This window comes from Puma concolor, chromosome C1, assembly GCF_028749965.1.
Source record: "Puma concolor isolate L17-30 chromosome C1, mPumCon1.1.hap2, whole genome shotgun sequence".
In the NCBI taxonomy this organism is placed as follows: domain Eukaryota; kingdom Metazoa; phylum Chordata; class Mammalia; order Carnivora; family Felidae; genus Puma; species Puma concolor.
The window spans coordinates 214,473,326-214,495,886 of record NC_141674.1 but is presented as its reverse complement, the minus strand read 5'-3'; the positions used below and the strand labels follow the sequence as shown (position 1 = coordinate 214,495,886).

Genomic DNA, 22,561 nt, shown 5'->3' with positions numbered 1-22,561 from the left:
AGACTTCTTTGAAACATTTTAGTTTCATTCCCTTTCATCCATTCCCACTGCTGCATTAACCCACACCTAGAGAAAGGTAAGTGCTCCCTCACCAGCATCTTTGCTTAAGCTCTGTCTTAACGAATTTACCCAGCACACGAGTAGATCAACAGCATTTCCAGTTGAGGAGTTCAAAATGATTTCTCCTGCCCATCAAATAAAGACAAACTTCCGGGCTTAAACGTCCAGGCTCATGAGATCCGCTCCTTCAGTAAAAGGTCACCGCCCATTCTGCCATCAAGCACTCCAATTATCTCCCTATTGCTGCCAATCACCATGTTCATTCCTGTCCCTGGACCCACTCCCCTTTTTTCTATTAGAATTCTAAACCCTCTGGAACTTCAATCCTTAGTCTCACCCAACCCTTGCCTTATTGACTAAACCCACACCGCACCCCCTGTTATCCCACAGTCCTAATCGTTATCTGCAGTGTTATCCTTCTGTTACACACAGGATCATCACAGAGCCTCAAGAAAGGACTCCTCTGGATCACTTAGGGCACAGCTTCTAGCAGGCTGACTGGCACTTGGGTGACTACAGCGTCTGCCCACAAAGTGGCTGGTCCAACAATTCACCTTCGCTGATCTGAATTTAACAAGCAGGAGACCAGAAAGACAAGAGTAAGACAGTTTGGTACAACAAGCTGGGCAGGTTTTGAGTGGTTTTTCAAGCTTGTCTTAAATGACTAAGCCATAAACTATCGAGTACAAGGCAAACAGTTATGCTGTACAACCTGTTAGCACTAGAGTGGAGAGCACATTCACATTTAAGTCACCGGGGGAAAAAACTGCTGCCTCCAGATGCAGCCTAACACTAGCGACAAGCCTATGTTGAAACGCACAGTGACTCCGCCGGATGGCTAACGTCAAAGCACTTACGGCCTACGCAGTGGTCACACTGCAGGAGAGGAGTCTAGACTCGTTAAGTGAAGTACAAAAACCTTAAAAGGTAGCTCACAAGGCTCCTTGAAGAAATGGCTGTTTCCAGGTCTGAGGCGGGAATCTGTACAAAATCAGCACGGGACGTCTTGTGCCAGAAAGCAAGGAAGCTATCAAAGACTGATGGGGTCCTGCCAAAAGGACACAAGAGCCAATTTGAAGGAGCTTCCCGATGGCCCAAGATGACGCAATTTGGATATAAAAATTTGGACATCGTGACTGTGATGGATTGAAACACACCAAGTATATTTTTAAAAACCCCACAACTGGAGTTCATAATGACCTGATCACCAATTTAAGAGAAAAGAGGACAAAGGAACATGTTAAATGAAACCACAGGGATGTAAAATTCAAAATATGTGATTTTTCTACAAAACATATGACCCCGTTGCTTCAACAAATGGCATAAAAAAAAAAAAAAAAGGTGTAAGAGTCATATTAACCAAATTCAGTTTGTGCACCTCGCGTGGAACCGGATTTAAACAAACTAACTGAAAAGTGCCGTTTTTGTGTGTGAAAATCAGGGACATCTGAACATTGGGTAAAAGACAATGTTAGGTCTGTAAATGGTATGGCGAGTATGGTAGGGGAAAAAAAAATCCTGGGGTGCACTATGTACTGGGGATGCACGCTGAAGGAATCTTATGTGTGAGGAGGGAAAAAAGGAGGCAAAGCATGTGAAGTAAGAATGACAGAATGTCAATAACCGTCCGCACTGGGTGACGGGTGGGAAATGGCTATTTTATTCCCTCCAGTTCTCTGCGCAGTTTCCACCCTAAGGGCTACACGGGACGGGGAGACAGGCGCTGGCGGGCACGGGCACCAGCACCAGCTGCACCGCCCGGGCTTCTCCTCGCCTCCCTGGAGGACGTTTCTGCTGCAGCCACTCACGTGAGAGCTGTCAACTTTTAAGAAAAAGATAATTTAAAGATAAACTGTACCTTAAAATTCTTACTTTAACAACGTTTATATCGTTCTTTTGGCTACTCTAAAGCGAAAACACGGGCAAACTAATTTATGATTTTTAACCACCACTGCTTTCTACGGAAAAGGAAATACTCAGTTTAAAAATACACAAAGGCATCTGGAAGGTGCTCTAAGAACACCAAAATTTCAAACTACTCACTACATGCTTACACACACAACTCTGGATTGGTAACAACAAAAAATGAGATGCCAAAAGTTCTGTATGGCAACATCTGAAGAAACAACCAACATAGAGATTTAGAAACAGAATGAAGGAAATAGAATGCTGGCATCAAACACATGCACTGACTCATGCTTTGTCTAAACAAGTTTGAACTTGGGCGAAGTGTTAAACCACAGAGATGTGAATCAGAGGGAGGCAAGCTACAATGCGAGCGGTAGGAGAGCAAGCTGATTCACGCCAACAGTCATGCCAGTAAAACGCCTGTCCGCCAAGTTAATAGAACAGCACCAACGCTGGGACAAACAGATACACACCAGACCCAGAGCTGGCGAACAACTCCTGTGTGAAGCAATAAGGTGACCTTGCCAATCGGGGAGGCTCACTGATGAGGGAGAAGAGGATTGGTTTTCTTTTGAGGTTTCGGTTTTTAGGCTTTTCTGGTTTTTGTTTGTTTGTTTTTTTCATACTGACAGACTACCACAAATGCCTGCTTACTAGCCCAGTAGTTAAATGCACTGTCAATTACCAACCAAGTCGGTTGGTGAGTGGACACAAACAGGTACAAAGCAAAGAGCACTACTTCGTAAGCGTGTCCTTTGTTGACCGAACAGAGTCAAGCTATGTAGCATCCAAGCTCCATTTACTAGGCAGCTTTCACAGCCTCACAGTGTGCATGTCTGCCCAAAGATGTCTTTAAGCACATGATTTAACTGATATTTCATATAAATAAACTTCTAAAATCTAGAGAACAGAAAGAAGACCACAGAAGACTTTTTTTCTTCAGTTGCATAGGATCTGAGACTTTAAGGGCTCACGATTCATCCACCTTTAAACTCCCATAGGTATTTTCAAATTCAATTTAACTCACTGGCTGAATTTTAAGAGGGAAGTGTGTTCAGGGCACCTGGGTAGCTCAGTCGGTTGAGCGTCCAGTTCTTGATATAGGCTCAGGTCATGATCTCAACAGTTCATGGGTTCAAGCCCTGTGTCAGGCTCTGTGCTGACAGTGTGGGGCCTGCTTGGGATTCTCTCTCTCCCTCTTTGCCCCTCCCCCGCTCATTTTTTTTTTTTCCTCTCTCTAAATAAACAAGAAAAAAAAAAGAGGGAAATGTGTTCAAGATCTATGGGAAAATGAAATGACTGAACTACAGAGAAAATACTTTCCCACATTCACCATCGTGTTTTTGCCTAAGACCATCTTTCCTTTTTATTTTTCAACTGAGAATATAAATTTTGTTATATTGTACATACCCTTTCAATAACATGAACAAAATATTCTGTTGAGTGCAGATGTATTCAACAGTAGGAGTTCTTGTACCAATTTGTCTTCTGAGAATATTGTTGAAAATTTGAGCCACGTCTTTTTTGCCCTATTAGGAATACAATCATTAAAATATTTACCCGACTAACCACCAAAAAGCCCAGCCACCCTCCCAAATAAACTCAAATTAAGGCATTGCATATTTATATAATTATGACTGAATAGCTGACTTTAAAGTGCTCATAGATACTAAATTTTCTTTATTTATAATTTCAAATTCTAAGTCTTCATAGTATACTATATTTACCATGAGCAATGTATTCAAAGTGAAATGTTACTACATATAATTTCTAACCCTTAAAATCATGCAGACTCAGATATGAAAAATAAAACCTTGCTATATGCTTACAATGTTCAGGGATCTGATTCCCACCCATAGGGAACAAACAGCCTCAAATAAAATGCTCGTGTTGTAAACAATACACGTTAATTTCCTCTTATACTGATGGATGAGGAGAAGCTGCACGCTGCTAGTATAATAAAAATGAAAGAATTCTGTAAGAAGCTGAGCTTTCATGGCAAGTAGACATATCCCCCTATTTAGTTAGGTCTGTTCAGGAGAGATTTTCTATAGATTAATCATGAAGGTTCTAAGTACCACATGATGTAGCAGTTCAGAGACCAGAATTATGTAACTGTGCTTTACAAAACGCAATAGAAGGACGTGACTGCTATACAGTGAACCTTATAATCAGAAACTGCACAAGAAATTAACAAACGGAGAACTGAACCCCAGGAGAGGTTTCAGAAGGGCCACTTGTTACGAGGCTGACGAGCCTGCAGGGCACTGAGTGAAATGCTAGCTTTCCAGTGCCAGAGATCATCCTGGGGCCTGTGCTAGATCAGGAGCGGCAACGGCAGTCTAAGAACCCATCTCAAGGGCACACACTTCTTGGTAAATTTAAGTCACTAAAGTCCCAAGTGAACATTAAATTCAGTGACCACGTTGGGGAATGAGATGTGTGGACAAAGGAGAAGGAACTGGACGTTCCAGTGCGTTCCCCACTTTGCAGGAAATAAAAACTGTTGTTGGTGGAATTTGATACACTATTAAAAATACATGAAATCGGCTCCCTAAATGGAAATATCACTTTTATGTGTTCTACAGGATAGCAATACTTTCTATTGTCCTTTATTACCAATATTATTCAAGCAACCTACGAACCACACTCTCTCATGACTCTTCAAAACTGAATCTGTCTATGTATCTGCCATTCTTTCCCCTGGTTTTTCAGGCACCTGCACAGACATCTGATCGACCACTCAGGATGATAAACACTGGGGCTTAAAACAAAGCCCACCCGTGACAAAGACTCAGAGGAACCTGCTAACCATGCCACAGCCCTTCATTACCATATATACTTCGCAGACTACTTTTCAGACTGCTGTCAAGGACCATTATTCTCACCGTTAAATTCACTAGCTAAATGGCACGATTCAGCTACATAAGCTTGGGCAGTAATAGCAAGTGCCTCCCAGGGCCAGGCAGGAGATGCATATGGGCCCAGCAGGCCTTGAGACAGAAGAGCGAGCTGCTGTGTGCAGCACACCCAAGCATGTCATGGTGTAGTGGCTGCTCTGTTCCAGCTGAGGGGCCGGGTGGGCCCACAGGCTCAATGTTGCCAGAGCTAAAATTTTCAAGGGAAGCCAGAAATTCAAAACTGTGCATAAAATCTCCTGCTATTTAACCATTATCCTAATTTAAACATTTAAAAGTAGTGCCAAGCAAACAAAACGCATGATCTCTGCTGTAATGAGTTCTCAACAGGTTAAAAAAAACAAAAAACACAAATACATAACTGGATGTCTTCTAAAATCTCTTCTACCTCTAAAATTCTAACATTCCACAGTCTTTAGATTTATACTCTGAGAACGAAAGGCCAGTGAATTAGGTGAAACAGCAGGTGTTTATTAAATATGATGTAAACAAAAGGGCACAATGAATACCTAAGAAGCTTTGTACACGACGTGGTGGAACAGGAGAAGAGAGACCTGGCCCAAGCCTGGGGCGCCCCTAAGCTCCTGCCCAGCTCTGCTAATTAGGTGGGCAGCCTGGGCTCGCTTACAGGTCAGTAACCCCTGGGCCAAGAGCTCGACAGGAATCTTAGGATGTTTCAAAGGACAGAACACAAGGAAAAGGACCGTGAATAAGGTACTGTTTTTGAAAAATAAGAAACTGATTTCTGACCTCAAAGTCAATGAGCTGTAAATCTGCTACCAGGGTGCTCAGGAGCCCGCTGTTGTAGAGTTCTTGAGCGAGCTGCGCCACCGCCTCTGTTTGTGGCTCTTTCTCATTCGTGCCATACAGAATTTCTTTCATGGCAACCAGATTTTTGGAAACTTCTTCTGTAGCCTAGATTTGGGGGGAGAGGAGAGAAACAACTCATTAAAAAAAAAAAAAAAAAAAAAAAAATATATATATATATATATATATATATATATATATATATATATATGAAACATACCTACACTTGTTAAACACTTTCTCTCTACATTACCTGCCCAGAAAGCTATGTAAAAGACACAAAAGTGTGCAAGCCCTGTGCCTGACCTGGGAGCTGAGCACTGTGGACATGTGTACACGTGGGCCCCGACACATGTGTTCGAGGAGGGGCCGGCAGGTTACAACATGCACCCTTGAATACTGCCGACAGTGGTACTGTAGCAGGAACAGAACAGGGAGGGAAAGTTTAATCCGCCCCACCTGGCAGGGAAACAACACGGAAGAGGCACCTGAGCTGACCAGACAACGGGGAACACTGACAAGCAAGAATGAGGGAAAAGGAGACTGAGGACAGAGGAGAGGCATGAGATGCGGATGAGGGAGCGGGAAGAGCACAGGGTCTGTCCAAGAAAAGGCATGGGGGAAATAAGGGAATGACACAGAAGGGGGCTTTGAACGTAGAGCTAAAATGTTAGGAATAAATAAAAAACCACTAAAGAGCCTCCACTTCTGGCCAAGACAGAGGAACAAGCGGCCAATTTACCTTCCTCCATGAAAAAGATGAAAAAATAGAAATTATACGCAACAATAAATTTTAAACCCTGAACTTCGGACAGCACAGGGCAGTGATGCTTGAGAGGAGGGAAACGAATGAAGTGAGGCTCACACCTGCCCCAGCTTATTGCCTGGAGAGGGTTTCCAGGCCACATCACAGGGAGGGAGAAGGCAGGCAGAACCAGCCGTCTCCACAAGTCAAGAGACAGCTGGGAAACTGCAGGGCAGGGTACCAGAGAGGAGACAGATTAGCTTCTGTAGTGGAGTACTGATAAGCAGGTGCATGGGAGGAACACACCCAAAGTCAGGGAACAGCCATGGAGCTCTTTCCAGGCAGCCTGCCCATCTCTGGTCTTCTCCAGAAAACGCCCTGTCAGCTTCTGTAACTGTTCTTTAAGAAAGGGGGGGGGGGGGGGGGCTAATGTCCCAATCCCATCTAGAATGGAATGATGCAGATGACACTAGACCACAACCTCCCTGTAAATGTCACAAATGTTAATGTACCCTGAGGCTACCATCAAGAATTTCTGCAACTAAGTCAGAGAATTCATTTGAAGCCAGGTCTCTGAATGACACTGCAATGAAGGCTTTAATTTGGCCTCATGAACAGCCCATCATTCACCTCTGTGGAGGTAGCTCTAGACTCTGAAGGACATCCAACATATCAGCTATCACTCTCATATTTGCAATCATCCGCGGATCTGACACGGCCACCTCCCATGGCCTCCATCATTAACCACAACACTGAAAAGGAAATAACTGAATGGAACCCACCGTTATGCCTTTGAATCATCATACTCTTTTCAGTAACAATCTACTAATAATCTTTGGGCATGGTCCTCAGTGACTTACATATAAACTTATTTCCAAATCATATGCAAACGACTTTCTGTTAAATACTTTGATAAAATACGAAAACATATGACCCATGAACCACAAAAGGGTTTGAACTATGCTAGTCCACTCACACGCATCTTTTATAGGACAGTACTATAAATGTATTCTCTCTTATGATTTTCTTAGTAACATTTTCTTTTCTCTAGCTTACTTTAAGAATACAGCATCAAACATACATAACATACAAAACGTGTTAACTGTTTATTTTATTGGTAAGGCTTCTGGTCAACAGCAGGCTATTAGTAGTTAAGTTCTGGGGGAGTCCAAGGTTGTATATGGATTTTTGACTGTGTGGGGGGGGAAGGCAGTGGCCTTATCCCCGTGTTGTTCAAGGGTCAACTGGATACTATTTCTTCCACATTTCCTGAACATAAGAAAACGAGATAAAGTTAATTTGGTGTGATCTTTTTGTTAGGCCTATGTTGATTTCTAAGGACTACTACTTTCTTTTCTAAATGTTTAAAATCATCCTATTAATCCCATACAAAACCTTATTCAGTACCAATGATAAACAGAATCTCTAACTTTTCCAGTCTGCTGTTACTACCCTGTTCTGTTAACGCCTTAGATTTCTGATCGCAGTTCATCATCCAATACATCAATTTTAAGCATCCCCAAATGTACTTTTTGGGGGCCAGTAGGTAAAATCATTTATCAGTAGTCAATGTTCTCTTGCAAACTAAGTACATGTGTTACCTCTGTAATTTCATTGTATTCGTCTTTATCCTTCAGATGATTTTCTTTGACAGGGAGGAACCTGCCATTCAGCAGGCTTTCGGAGTGTATTATCTGTGGGTTTTGTACCAGTGACCCTAAGTAGTAGGCCTCAGCCCCCTGTGCTCCTCTGGCTAGCTTACCGTTGTGAGGCTCTTGGTAACCTTTCACATGCCTCAGCTTACAAATGCTCTTCTTTGAAGTCACGAGTTTAGATCTGAATCCAGACCATACTCTGTGCTGTCTTCCGACAGCAAAAGGCAAATAAGAAGGAGGGGGGTGATAGTTAAAAGGTATGAAGTTTCTTTCTGAGGCGATGAAATGTCCTAAAATCGACTGTGGTCATGGTTGCACACTGTGAATAAACTAAAAACCACGGAACTGTGTGAGTTACCTCAATAATGCTACTTAAAAGAATAGGGAGGAGAGAAGCAAGGAAACAGAAAGCAACTTACAGTATTTCTGAGATGAAAGGCAACCTAGACCTGCTCTTCTTCCCTCTCAGAAGACAACACTGTCACCTGTATTATGGGTGGGGCGGGATGCGGGGGGCCGGGGGGGGCACCAATGGCATTCCCACATCTGCTAACCACTGTACGCATCTGCTTATGCTTATCCTTCTGGATTCCACTCACTCTCTGGCTTTCTCAGGAACTCAACATGTCTGTTTTCTCACCTCCTTCTCTAGTCAACTCCCTCTCACTTGTTTTTCCCCCAATCAGGTTTTAAATATGACCAAAATCATTAACAAAATCAAATAAGCTCTCCTTTGACCAACCACACAGAACCTTCCCGGCTACTGCCCACCCGTAATTAAGCCTCTAAAAAGCATCTACCTGTGAGTGCTACAGTCCACATCTCCTTCCTAGTCACTTCCAGCCCAATCCCATGTGGCTTCTCCACTGAGTACATTACAGCTTTCAGCCAGTCACCAATGACCTGCCTGCCAGGAAACACAATTCTCAGTCTTTAGTACATGTCAGCTCTTGGCAGCATTTAAAGGTGTTGATTACACCCTTCTTTTAAAACTGCTCCTCCCCTGTCCTCTGTGACTCACCACCACCCTAATTTTTCCTGCCTGTCTCCCTGGTTGCTCCTTCTTGGCTCGTCCCTCTTGAAGAGGCCATTTAAATATTGGGAATTCCTCAAGGCAGGGTACAAGGCCTCTTCTTCTCGTTCTATCATCTCCACCCACAGCTTTAATTAACACCTAAATGCAGATGCCTCACAGATTCCTATCTCTAATCCAGTTCTCTTACTAGTACATTCCGCAGCCTACTTGAAATGTCTCCACTTGAATGTCTTGAGGTACCGTAAACCCAATGCTACCAAAACCAGAACTCCTGATCTTGCCCTAATGCCTGATACATTTTTCTCTTGTTCTCTATGTCAGGGGATGATACCACTCCCGCTGCTCTTGTGAATGTCAGAAACTCAGAAGCCATCTTCAACCCTTTCCTCTTTCTCACCCCATCCCAATACCTAACTCAACACCGAGTCTCCCCAATCCATCCATTTATCCCCGTACCACCACCACCCACGTCAGAGTTCCCACAATTCTTGCCTGGGCTATAGTTTACTGACTAATTTTCTTGAATTCCCTATAATCCATTCTCTGTATCACAACTAGAATGATCCTTTTTTTTTTTTTTTAAAGTTTATTTATTTAATTTGAGAGAGAGAGAGAGCATGAGTTGGGTAGGGACAGAGGGAGAGAGGGAGAGACAATTTTAAACAGGCTCCGTGTTGTCAGCGCAGAGCTCAACGCAGGGCTTTGAACTCACAGCCCGTGAGATCATGACCTGAACTGAGATCAAGAGTCAGATGTTTAACTGACTGAGCCACCAGGGCGCCCCTAGAACGATCCTTTCTTAGCACAAATAAGATTGTCATTACCTTTGCTTCAAATGCTCCAATTACCTATTGCTCTCGGGATGGAGAAAATTTCTTAACGTGGCCTGTAAAACCCTGCATGGTCTGACCCCGTCTTACCTTACCCTGGGCTACAATTTCTCCCCCACTATCTCTACGTCAATACTCTGGTCACACCGGAATTCTTTCAGGATCCCTGCGCATGTGGTCTGCCAGGCCCACGCCCTGCCCCCACCTCCCAGCCACCTCACATTCTTCCTTCATGGCTCAACTCAATGCTCACTTCCTCAGAGGTGATCTTTCTAGGTAAATTCCATCATACATTCACCACCACCACGTACTTCTTTTCTCACGGTTGCATGTAATTCTGCTTTTCCTTGTGATTTCTAATTAACGTGTTTTCTTCTGCTCTGTCAGGAGCCCAGTGCTTGCAAGTGTGCTATACACGGCCGATGAATGGCTCAACATCTGCATCATGATCATCGGGATGTAAAAAAAATCCAAATGAAAACCGAACGTGGGGAAATATGATGTTATCACACCATGAAGCCAACGAATTCCTAAGACGTAGTGCATCCAAGAAAGGTAATCTACCTGACAGAGCTACATCAGTGAGCAATGAACATAAATCCCTGTGCTGTCACAGAGAACAATCTGGAAGAAGACACCCCAAACTGAGTGTAGTCTGCCTATGGCAACAGGTAAGATATATATATATATATATAAATATATAGATATATATATAAATATATAGATATATATATATATATAGATATATATATAAATATATATATATATTTAAAGTTTATTTATTTTGACAGAGAGACAGAGAGAGAGAGAGAGATCGAGGGAGAGAGTGCGCACACATGTGTGAGAGCAGGGGTGGGGCAGAGAGAGGGAGAGAGAATCCCAAGCAGGCTCTGTGCTGTCAGCATGGAGACTGACTCGGGGCTCGATCTCACAAACTGTGAGATCACAACCTGAGCTGAGATCAAGAGTTGGATGCTTACCCAACTGAGCACCCCAAGGAGAATATTTTCACTTTTCACTTGCTCTATTTCAGATCTGTATATTTTACAATCCACATTTTATTTTTTTTAAAGGAGCAAAAAAATAAAGGGAATGAGATAAATAGATCAAAGTGCCTACTACACTGGTGCTGATTTATCTTCTTTAAAAAAAAATTTTTTTAATGTTTATGTGTATTTGAGAGAGGGAGAGAGAGTGTGAGCAGAGGAGGGGCAGAGAGATGGAGACAAAGGATCTAAAGTGGGCTCTGTGCTGACGCAGTGAGCCAAATGTGGGGCTTAAATCCATAAACCGTGAGGTTGAAACACGACCTGAGCCGAAGTCGGACACCCAACCGACTGAGCTACCCAGGTGCTCCTGATTTATCTTATCTCTGCTTCTGTTCCCTTTTTTCACTCCTCCCCAGAAGATATCCCCTCTAAATTTCTAAAACTTCTAACAAATACTAGTATTACATATGTAAGTAGTTTACATATGTAAGTAGTAACTAATCACACCTTGAAAATCAACAGTGCCACAAACAATGCCAAATGAAAAGCTAAAGACTGGAATGAGTTTAACAGTAAAAGGCTAACTTGAACTCGTCAGAAACAGAGAGTGGCACTGGGGACAGGAGACTTCCAAACCTGGGCATATCGCGCTCTCTCTGTATCTGAACATCTAGCTTCACTCCTGCCATATTGAGATAAGACTTCATAATGAGGAAATCCATGGTTAGTTAGCATCTACAGAGGATAATCAGCAGCATGATATGAAAAAACTAAACCTCATCAACCTTGTTATTTACTAGCAGTCCTGATAAATGAGAGATTAGGTGCATATTTCAATTGAGGACTTTTAATTTTATGCATATTTCAACTGTTTCTGTGATGTCTGTTCCATATGACAGGGATAATTATAAGCTGATTAAACTACAACTTAAAAAAAAAAAAAGAAGAAGAAGAAACCTGTCCAAATTTTACTAAAACATGATCAGAAAACCTTAAGAAGTATTTCACCTGAAAAGGTGATGTGGCGGGTGTTTACTGAATGAAGATACAAGAGAGAACAGATACCCTCGTCTGTTCTTGTGTAGATTTGGCTTAGTTCTCTTCATCAGCATTCACACTGGTGACCCCGCCTAGCCCCCCCCCCCCCAACTCTGACCTGCTTGCATTAAGTCAACATGTTCTCTGCCTCTCTGACCACATCCTCCTTACTGCACCTCCTTGTCTGTCCCTTCACACCTCATGAGTAAGCTACTCACACCTGCATTTCTCCAAGCCCTATACCTTTCAAACTGCTGAGATCATCATGTCACCTAAGCCACTGGGTTCCTTAGTGACCACGTGGCCTATTCTGCTAAGACTGCATGTTTTAGTGCTGCCCGTGCCCACAGCTCCAGGTCTCTTGCCCCTCTAAACGTTGGATGTTCTTCACTGGAACTTTCTCTATTTCAGCAACCCGGGTTCTGAGCACTGTACAGAAAGTGCCAGAACCTGCGGACACTTGGTTTGCCAAAGTTCATGCTGTTCAATTGCCTTCAATCCAGTCAGAAACATTTCTACAAACTGGATTATTTCTAACCAGTAACTCCCAGCAGCAGATGTTTCAAAACTGCTCTACTTTCTTCAAGAGACTTCAGTCTTTCTCTCTGCTCCCTATCTGAACATCTAGCTTCACACCTTCCATGCTGAGATAAGACTTCATAATGAAAACATCCCTGACTTCCTCCATCCATCTTGATGTATTTCTGCCATGCTCCATCTCAACTCTGGACACACACCATAATCACTTGGGGCCTTGAAAAAAGATGCCCCATCCCCCCGAGAGACTTATTAATGACAAAAGGAAAAATAGTACTTTCACAGGCAGACACCATCATACATGAGATCAAAGTAAATGGCAACGAGACCATTGAGCTCACAGCCTCCTGAGGAGGCGCTGCAAAGGGTACAGCATTCTGTGATTTTCTTGCCAAAAAGGCCTCACCTGCATTGAATCAGAAGGAAACATCGGCCAAACCCAAACAAAGAGACAGTCTACAAAATAACTGGCCAGTACTTTTCAGAAGTGTCAAGGTCACAGAAGTCAACAGAAGACCGAGACACTGTTCCAGATTAAAGGAGGGCAAGGAGACGTCACAACTAAATGCAAAGTGACATCCTGAACTGCATCCTGGTCCAGAAAAAGGACATGAGTCGGACGACTGATGGAATTTGAAAAAGATCCATGGATGAGTTAACAGTATCCTATAAATGTCAGTTTCCGGATTCTGATCATTAGACTGTGGTTATGTAAAATGTTAACATTTAGGGAGGCTGGGTGAAAGGTACTCTCTTTGCAATCATTTTGTAAGAATAAAAACTTCATCTACTTTCTTATTTTGCTTTTTCTTCACAGGTGAGAGGCATCTCTCCTTAGTTCCAAGGCTGATGGCTCAATATATGTGTGCTGGAGAAAAGGCCCCTAAACATACAGTCTGGTCTTTCCTCAAGTCCCCCCATGTGCCATTTTGCCAGTTGTGTGGCCTTGTGGAAGGTGTAGATTCCATACCTTCAGACCTGAGATTCCAAATAAAGGTTCTCCCTATTCTCTACTGCCCTCTCCTCTCCTCACCTTCCTGCCCTGATACCTTTGTGTCTCCTCAAGTGACCCTGAATGCTCACACTACTCCTCTCCACCCTCGGAACCCCCACATTCACAAAGCCTTCCCTCACTTCCCCCACTCTCATCCTCTGATGCCACAGCAGTTGCTAGGCTGCTTCGGCCCCTGGCCTTGTAGCCTTAGATCTTCTCTCTACCCCGCATTTCCCTAACTTACCCTCGGGCTATGGAAAAGGCTTGCTTACACTTTTTTATCCCCTCCCCTCTCCAATGTCTGAGATGGTGACTTACACGTGGCCTGACTTCATGATTTTGTTAACTGACTAAACCAAGCCTCTTATTAGTCGAACACGGTGTTGTGGGACACAGACGCTACCCTCGGGTGTCCACTGAGCATCACATTAAGTTTCATGGGCACAGACTACTAACAGCAGCCAACTGTTTTACAAATACATGGTCATGAAGAAAACCATGCGGAACAATTAGCACCCCTCATGACCAGCCACTCACGTGACTGGAAAACGATGTGGATCATGCCTCACTAATCGTGCTGCTGCCCTATCTGGGTGAGAAGCACAGAACTGTAAGTTCTTAGTTGTTTTCTCGAGGCTTTTGAGCCACACATAGTGGGAATTTGGGGATACCCCACAGAGCAGAGTCACAGGGACAAGAGTCCGGGGCTTGGTAAAGCTTCTTGGAATCAAGGCTCCAAGGTGAGAAGCCTTGCTGCTAACTGTCAGAGGCGAGGCATATTAATCCTATGCCAGGAGCCTCGCTGACTTCCACCTACAGCTTACTGGTAACAACTTCATGTCCAATTAGTATCTTCAAGAAATATTTTAAAATTTAACAATGTAAGTTACAGGATCAACCTAAAGCAGTAACCACCAATACTCCGAAGTTCACCTCCCACGCTCACTTCACTAGTAACGACATCAGATCCATACCTCTTTCCCTCCCAGCGTGAGGACACAGGAACTACTTCAAATTTTTAAGTATAGTATCCATATGATAACCTCTCCAATTAGAACTAAGGCTGGGAGCCTCTGCACCACCTGGTTTCCCATTAAAAAATACAGTGAAGTGGCAAAATAATTGGTAAGCCGAACATTGGTGAAAATGGCCTATCTCAAGACCACCAACAACTCAGAAGGATTCGTGTGAAATCTCTTGCCTTAGCCCAATGTTCCCACAGCACCCATCACTGTACTATTTTACTGTCATTAGGGGCAACCACTAGGCACAAAGTAGTGATACAAAAATACCATTTTAGAAGAGGAGAGACTCACTCACTCATTAGTGCTTGCAGACCATGTCCCTAAAGTGCTCATGTCCCTTTTCACCCTCCTCGTCTGGACCCAGGCCCAAATACTCAGTAGATCTCAAAGTGGCCTCACAGTAGGAATGCGAGGTGACAAGGTAGCTACTCATAGGTGCAGGCACAGGGTTGTATCTGGTGGGGTGTAAGACTGGGTCTGCCCGCTCTCTTACCCCCAGTTTTTAATACTGTTACTAGGTAAGCCTAATGTTAAGATACAAAGCACACTGGAAAATAAACACAGCTAAAGTAGTATGTTTAAAGTACAGATATGCCTGATTGCAAAATTAAAAGGTAAAAAACCCTTTAAAAAAAGATATTCTACTTCATAATGATAATTAAGTTAAAATGGTCCAATATGTTTTCCCTCCTACCAGAGGCAAAGACTTCTAAAAGATACACTGGGGGGGGGGGGGGGGTGTGAAAAATAAAATGAAACAACACACTAGATGGCAATTTGACAAAATGTAGCAGAAAGTTTTAAAAGGTGCAATCTCTATGAATCCCACGTTACACCTCTAGGAATCTATCCAAGGGAAATAGAGAACTATGCAAAGATGTAAGTATTTACAATAGCAAAGAATTAGAAAAGTTATCCCACTGACCCGGTTAAATTATAATGTACCCATAAAACAGAAGACCATGGCAAACTTTAAAAATAAGTAGATCTCTACTGACATGCAAAGATGTTAACATTAAAATGAAAACATAAACCGGGTTACAGAACGGTATGATCCCACATTCATTTACTTATTTGCCCCAGAGACAGAGTGAGAGGGAAGACACTAGAACAAGAATGAGAATCTAGAAGGATATCCCACCATGTCAACACTAGTTATTTCATGTAGTAGTGGAATTAGGAGGATAAAGCTCCTAAAGATAAAGATACACACATAGAAATCAATCAACTATTAGACATAACGAAAGGAGCACAGCTCTCTCAGACACGTGCACCCCCATGTTACCCACAGAGTGCTCCAGAAAAGAGAAAACAGAAGGTGCCAATGTCAGCCTCCTCTTGCCCCCCCCAAATGATTTCAAATGAACAGGACTGTGGCAGATAGATGCTAAAGTAAGGAGAAAGAATCTGATGACTAAGGTTGTGAGCCAGGAATACAAAGGCAACATTTCTTTTTCTTTCCTTTTCTTTTCTTTCTTTCTCTCTTTCGTCCTCTCTTCCGTTCTCTCTCTCTCTTTCTTTCTAAAGATTTTATTTTTAAGTAAACTTTACGCCCAATGTGGAGCTCAAACTTACAGCCCTGAGACCAAGAGTCGCATGTTCCACTGACTGGGCCAGCCAGGCACCCCAAGGCAACATTTCTTAAACCAGTCAGTCAGGAGGAGAGGGACCAATTCTCTCAGAGAAAATGAATCATGAAATGAACTGTTAAGTTTGAGTGATGCTGCAGTATGCAATCAGAGCACCTTAAGTGTTGAAAGAGACATCAGCAATCCTCCAAATAAGTGGCTTTTAAATCCTTTTGGGGCCACTGATATTCTGTTCTCTACTCTGTCCATAATCATTTTTTCAAAATAAAAATCTTATGTAGAATCCCAATATACAAATGAGGATAAAGGAAAACTAAAAAAATGTACAAAGGGAGGAGCGCCTGACACCAGGGCCTGCTTCTCGATCTCGAGCACACACCCTTGGAACGTCAGGCTTAAAAGCAAACACACACACAAAACACACATTTTCACCTGCCTCCACTTCTAACCACACTAAAACTCCCTGCTATAATCTGTCTCATTAGAAGTATGAAGTTCCTCTAGATAAGCAGGTAGCAAACTTTTTGTGGGTCATATAGTCTCTGTCACAACTACTCAACTCTGCCACTGCAGCAGGAAAGCAGCCACAGACCGTGTCAATGGATGGGCATGTGTTTATAATACTACTTTATTTATTAAACCAGGTAAGGGGCCATCCTGGGCTGCAGTTATTGACTCATGCTCTGGAAAGTATCTGGTGGGTAGAAAATAGGCCAAAGGGTACATGACCCTAGAGTTGGCTACAGACAAGCATCACATCCTCTCAATTCTCCCTCAGAAACCTAGTCTCCTATCTCAATCCTCCTTATCCTTTCATGTTCCCGCTCACCGGAGTACTCTTACGAAGTGCATCTTCTGCCATTACGTCCATCTTCTCCAACACACTTCCCATCTCGCCCCATCTCTGACTGAAATGCAGCTGGTAGGAATGGGAAGTGGTATGGCAACTCCGGAAAAGAGTTTGGCGGATTCTTGCAAAACCAAACGTAACGGTTACCTTATCACTCTTGTACTCTTGGGCATTTATCCCAGAGGAATGAAAACCTATGTTCATACAAAACCCGTACAAAAATGTTCACAGCTTTATCTGTAACAGCCAAAGACTGGAAACAGTCTAGATGTCCCTCAATGGGTGACTAAACACACTGGGGTATATCCACAGAATGGACTGAAACTCAACAATCCGGAGGAATTACTGCTACTCAAAACTACCTGCATTGATCTCGTGGGAATTAAGCTGAATGGAAAAAAGCCAGTCTCAAAAGGTTATACACTGCATGATTCTATTTATAAAACATTCTTTCTCTTTTTTTTTTTTAATTTTTTTTTTCAACGTTTTTTATTTATTTTTGGGACAGAGAGAGACAGAGCATGAATGGGGGAGGGGCAGAGAGAGAGGGAGACACAGAATCGGAAACAGGCTCCAGGCTCCGAGCCATCAGCCCAGAGCCTGACGCGGGGCTTGAACTCACAGATCGCGAGATCGTGACCTGGCTGAAGTCGGACGCTTAACCGACTGCGCCACCCAGGCGCCCCTAAAATATTCTTGAAATAACAAGATCACAGATTTGTGGTTGCCAGCAAGGGTTAGGGAAAGGGGGAGAGGAGATGGGTGTGGCTATAAAGGGGTAGCAAGGGGGGGGGCACTGCGGTGATGGAACAGTTCTGTGTCTCGATTGTGGTGGTGGTTACAAAATAACCACATAGCTACACAGACAAAATTGGTGAGATGTGAACTAGGCCTGTGGACCCCACCAATGTCAATTTCCTGGTCCTGATATTGGACACAGTCATGTGCCATGTTACCACTGGGGGACACTGGAGGAAAGGCACATGGCATCACCCCGTATACGTTTTTGCAACTTCTGTAAATTAATAATTATTTAAAAATAAATTTAAAACAGAGCAAAACAACGACAACAAAGATTTCTCCAGCTCCCTCGGTGTATCTTTAGGTTGTACAAAAGGCCTTTTTCAATCCACCACAACCTACATCTGTAGCCTCACTTCCCACCACAATCCTCTATCCAGTCACCCCTATCCGGTCACCCTGAACTTGTCACCATGCTCTGGACATTCCATTCCCTCTCACACTTTGCCTGGCAATGCCCTAAAATCCAGTTCCAATACCACTTCAAACCTAACTTTCTACATGTACCTCTCCCTGACAGAGGCCATAACTGCTTTATCCCCTTGGTTCCCACAGAACTTCATTCCTACCTCCAAGCCTCTGTATACTATAATATTTATATACCTATTTCATCTAGTAGATTATAAACTCCTTAAGAATGGGGATAAAATTTGATCCATGTGCCCATCTATCTGCCCACATATACGAGGGCACTAAAATGTCTGTGGATTCAATCAAGTTGGGAATCATCTTTTGCAGAAGATGACAATGGAGGTAATGAAGTCATCTTTTGCCAGAGACTGTCCTTCCAACCACTGTGCACATGAAACTTGGCATAAGGAAACATAATTCTGATGGGAATCCTTGTTTATAAAGCATTCTTTTTTAGAAACAATTTTGAAATGACCTATTAAGCAGAATTTTCCATGCTTCTGTTCACCATTAGTTTATATAATCGAGTTTATTATAATTTACATGTGACTAGTTTTTATAGAGAAATGTCTCAAAAGAGCCCAGATTTTGGGGGGACTGGGGAGGGAGGCTTAAATAATTTATTATTTTGTCTTATATTTTTATATTTTTGCATTTCTTTATACCCATTTTAGCAAAAAAAAAAAAAAAAAATCATTTAGCAAACCAGAGTCTTCTAAACACGTAGCAATCTATATTTAATACCTTAAATATCAATTCATTCTCAAAAAGGGATCTATTAAATGACCTCATTGAAAAAAAGTAAGTTCTTGGGGCGCCTGGGAGGCGCAGTCGGTTAAGCGTCCGACTTCAGCCAGGTCACGATCTCGTAGTCCGTGGGTTCGAGCCCCGCGTCGGGCTCTGGGCTGATGGCTCAGAGCCTGGAGCCTGTTTCCGATTCTGTGTCTCCCTCTCTCTCTGCCCCTCCCCCGTTCATGCTGTGTCTCTCTCTGTCCCAAAAATAAATAAACGTTGAAAAAAAAAAAAAAATTAAAAAAAAAAAAAAAGTAAGTTCTTAAAGCAAAGTAAATTAAGATAAAGGATGAGATGAAATCTAAAAGTAAACTGAAACATGTTGATGCCATTGATAAGAGCAATTCTATTTTCACAGTAATTCTTGTGTTAATTAAAAAAAAAAAAAACTCCTATAAACACACACACACGTGCACCTCTCTACTAAAGAAAATGTCTGAGTCTTCTAAGCGGAAAGATCATGGGCTAAGAATAACCTATTAATAACCTTATGGTGTCAAAGATTACTCTAAACAAGTTTAGTAACCATGAGTCACTATTAAATGGCCATGCTAGGAAAGGCTATTCCCTCTGCCCCTCTTAAATATGCCAACATAGAGCAAACTTATTCCTCTCATGAAATGAGTGAATATAGCTATTCAACACTGTGAACACATGCATTCACAGCGATGAAGGGACCCAAGTATAAGCTGAACAAGGCAGTCATACCTTCTTTATATAGCATGCCGTGGGCAAAGAGTATGTAAATAGTCATTACATACACAGATTTATGTGGCTGTTAGCAATGAAAGAAAAAATTCCACTCCATCCCACTCCACCCCCATGCCCTAGTTACCTAAAAATAAGGATGGTAAGATAAACCATTTTTTTCCTAAAGGTATAAGGAGAGTAGATTTTAAATTCTTTTAAAAAGGTGTGACACGGGTCCTAAGGGATTAATCTATTTGTATTATACACAATTCATAATATGGCAACTGTGTACAATATAAAACAAGTAAAAATATCAACACGTTACAAATCGGGGAATAAGCACTCAAATGTTGTATTTATCATTTTGTCCACAAGATCACAAGAAATGAATGAGAAAATGCACTTGGATGTAATGAGTAAATCAGAAACAGGCATAGTTTCACAATGGGTTTGGCAGAACTGGGAGTGAATTCCATCTCTGACTCCAATACAATGGGTTATATTAGAAACAATAGCTTTCTTCATGTGGATCATGAGAATAACAACAGGAAACTGCTCTACCTCGAAATAAGATGGATGCCTATTCTCTACGAAGGCACGTTGCAAAATACAGTGCTGTATGCACGTGAGGATGTGTCAACCATGAAAGCCTGTATTCCTTTCACAAGAACTAAGTGGGCTCTTAGCCCACACCAAATACATACCCTTTCCCATTCCTTAGGAGACAGAAATCTGCTACCTCATAAGGAAGACAATTTCCACCTATTATTTTTCCTCACAGCAAGATGAAATTGGACTCCCTGTTTTACTTCCACTTACAGGTCTTTGTTCTATCTCCTGCGACCATCTAGAACCTTCCCTTTCCTCATACGAGATATTCCCTTAAAAACATTTTACTAAGAGCCTAGGGCCCACATTTTATTCTTTCTCTACTTCACATCTCCAGTTCATTCGATTATTCCTCATGGCAGAGTTCTCAATTTCTGTGCCAGCTGGTCACTCCTCTCTCAACACATTTTAGTTTCTCTACATTTTCAAGTAAGGATTTGTCTACTCAGAGCAGATGATCACTTTGAATTTAAATAGTGTATTTCTATTATTGCCACCTAGGCTTTCAACAGTCTTTCTGGGTATTCTATGACATGATCTATTCTCAGGGCAAACATATGTGGTTTGTAAGCCAACTCTATCTCAGTTGGTCCATGGATAGTCTTTTCTTACTCTTTACTGACTTATAACTGACATACAACAAACCACAAAGATTTAAAGTGTACAATTTGGTAAGTTTGGACTTACGTATACACCCATGAAACCATCAAGACAGTAAACATATCCATCACCACTAAGAATGCTCTGTAGTCCCATACTTCGCCAACCTCACTCTAACCCTCCACATCCCTGCCAATCCCAAAGCAACCCCTGATCTGCTTTCTGTCATTATGGCTATCCATAGAGTATTGTATAAATAGAAGCATACATTATGTACTCTTTATAGTCTGGTTTCTTTCACTCGACCTCATTATTTTGAGATTTGTTCATGTTGTTGTGTACAGCAACAGTTCCTTCTTCTTTGTTGTTGAGTAGTATTCCATTGTACGGAAGCTCCACAACTGGTTTATTTACACACCTAGGCTGTTTCCTATTTTAGACTATTACAGATAACGTCGCTATGAACAGTTATACACAAGTCTTTGTGTGGATGTAGATTTCTTGTTCTCTTGCGTAAATACCTACGAATGGGATGGCTAGATGTAAGTTTAGCTTTTTAAGAAACCGTCAAACCGCTTTTCAGAAGTGGTTTATCATCTTACATTCTCACCACTTCCAGATGTTCTACATAATAATCTACATTTGCTATAGCCCAAGTTTTCAAGTTTTGCCATTTTAATAGGTGTGTAGTGGCATCTTCTCATGGTTTTACTTTGCGATTCCCTAATGATAAACATCTTTTCAAGTGCTTATCTGAAATCTGTATATTTTCTTTGATGAAGTGTATATTCAGATTTCTTGCCTGGTTTTTACTGGATTGTTTGCTTCCAAATTGTTAAGTTTTCAGAGTTCTTTATGTATTCTGGATGCAATCTTTCATCAGATATATGCTTTGCAAAGATCTTCCACCATTCTGTGGCTTGTCTTTTCAGTCTTTTAACAGTGTCCTTTGAAGAGCAAAAAGTTTTCATGTTGATGAATTTCAATTTATTTTTTCTTTTAATAGAGTATGCTTTTGGTGTCATATCTAAGAATGCTGTGCCTAGCTCAAGGTCACAAAGATTTTGTTTTCTTTTAGAAGCTTTATGGTTTTAGGTTTTACATTTAGTTGTGTGATCCATCTTGAGTTAATTTTTGTATATGGCATAGGTTATGGGTTCAACATTTTTTTGCATATGTGGCTATCAAATTGTTTCAGTACCAATTGTTGAAACAACAACCCTTTCTCCATTGAATTGCATGTGCTCCTTTGTCAAAAACTTTCCATATATGTGTAGATTTATTTCTAGATCCTGTTCTGCTTCCCTGTCCCATTTGTCTATGTTGATGCTACACTATTTTATTATACCTTTAGAATTATTGGTATTAGATGGTGTGAACCTTCCAACTTTGTTTTTGTTCCAGCTTGTTTTGATTATTCGAAGTCCTTTGCTTTCCACACAAATTTTAGAACCAGTCTGCCACTTTCTATAAAAAGCCTGTTAGGATTGCAATGAATCTATAAATCAATTTGGGAAGAACTGACATTTTAACAATACTGAGGCTTCCAACCCATGAACAAGGTATATATCTCTCACTTATTTAGGTCTTTCAACTCTTAGCAATATATTGTAGTTTTCAAATGCACAGATCTTTCATTTGATTTGTAAGATTATCCCTAGTGTTTCATATTTTTGA

At 41.9% G+C, this 22,561-nt stretch overlaps 1 protein-coding gene across 2 annotated transcripts in view; it reads right to left on the bottom strand.

Moving 5' to 3' along the window:
• Positions 1 to 22,561, bottom strand: part of CAB39 (calcium binding protein 39) — an 89,194-nt gene that overhangs the window by 19,019 nt on the left and 47,614 nt on the right. Inside the window, exons 3-4 of one of the 2 annotated variants that reach the window (XM_086719897.1) lie at positions 5,637 to 5,801; positions 3,379 to 3,497 (exon numbers count right to left, since the gene is read on the bottom strand). In XM_086719897.1, the coding sequence (XP_086576023.1) occupies positions 3,379 to 3,497; positions 5,637 to 5,801 (284 nt within the window). The remainder of the gene's footprint in view (positions 1 to 3,378; positions 3,498 to 5,636; positions 5,802 to 22,561) is intronic. The other variant, XM_086719896.1, reaches the window with a different exon arrangement.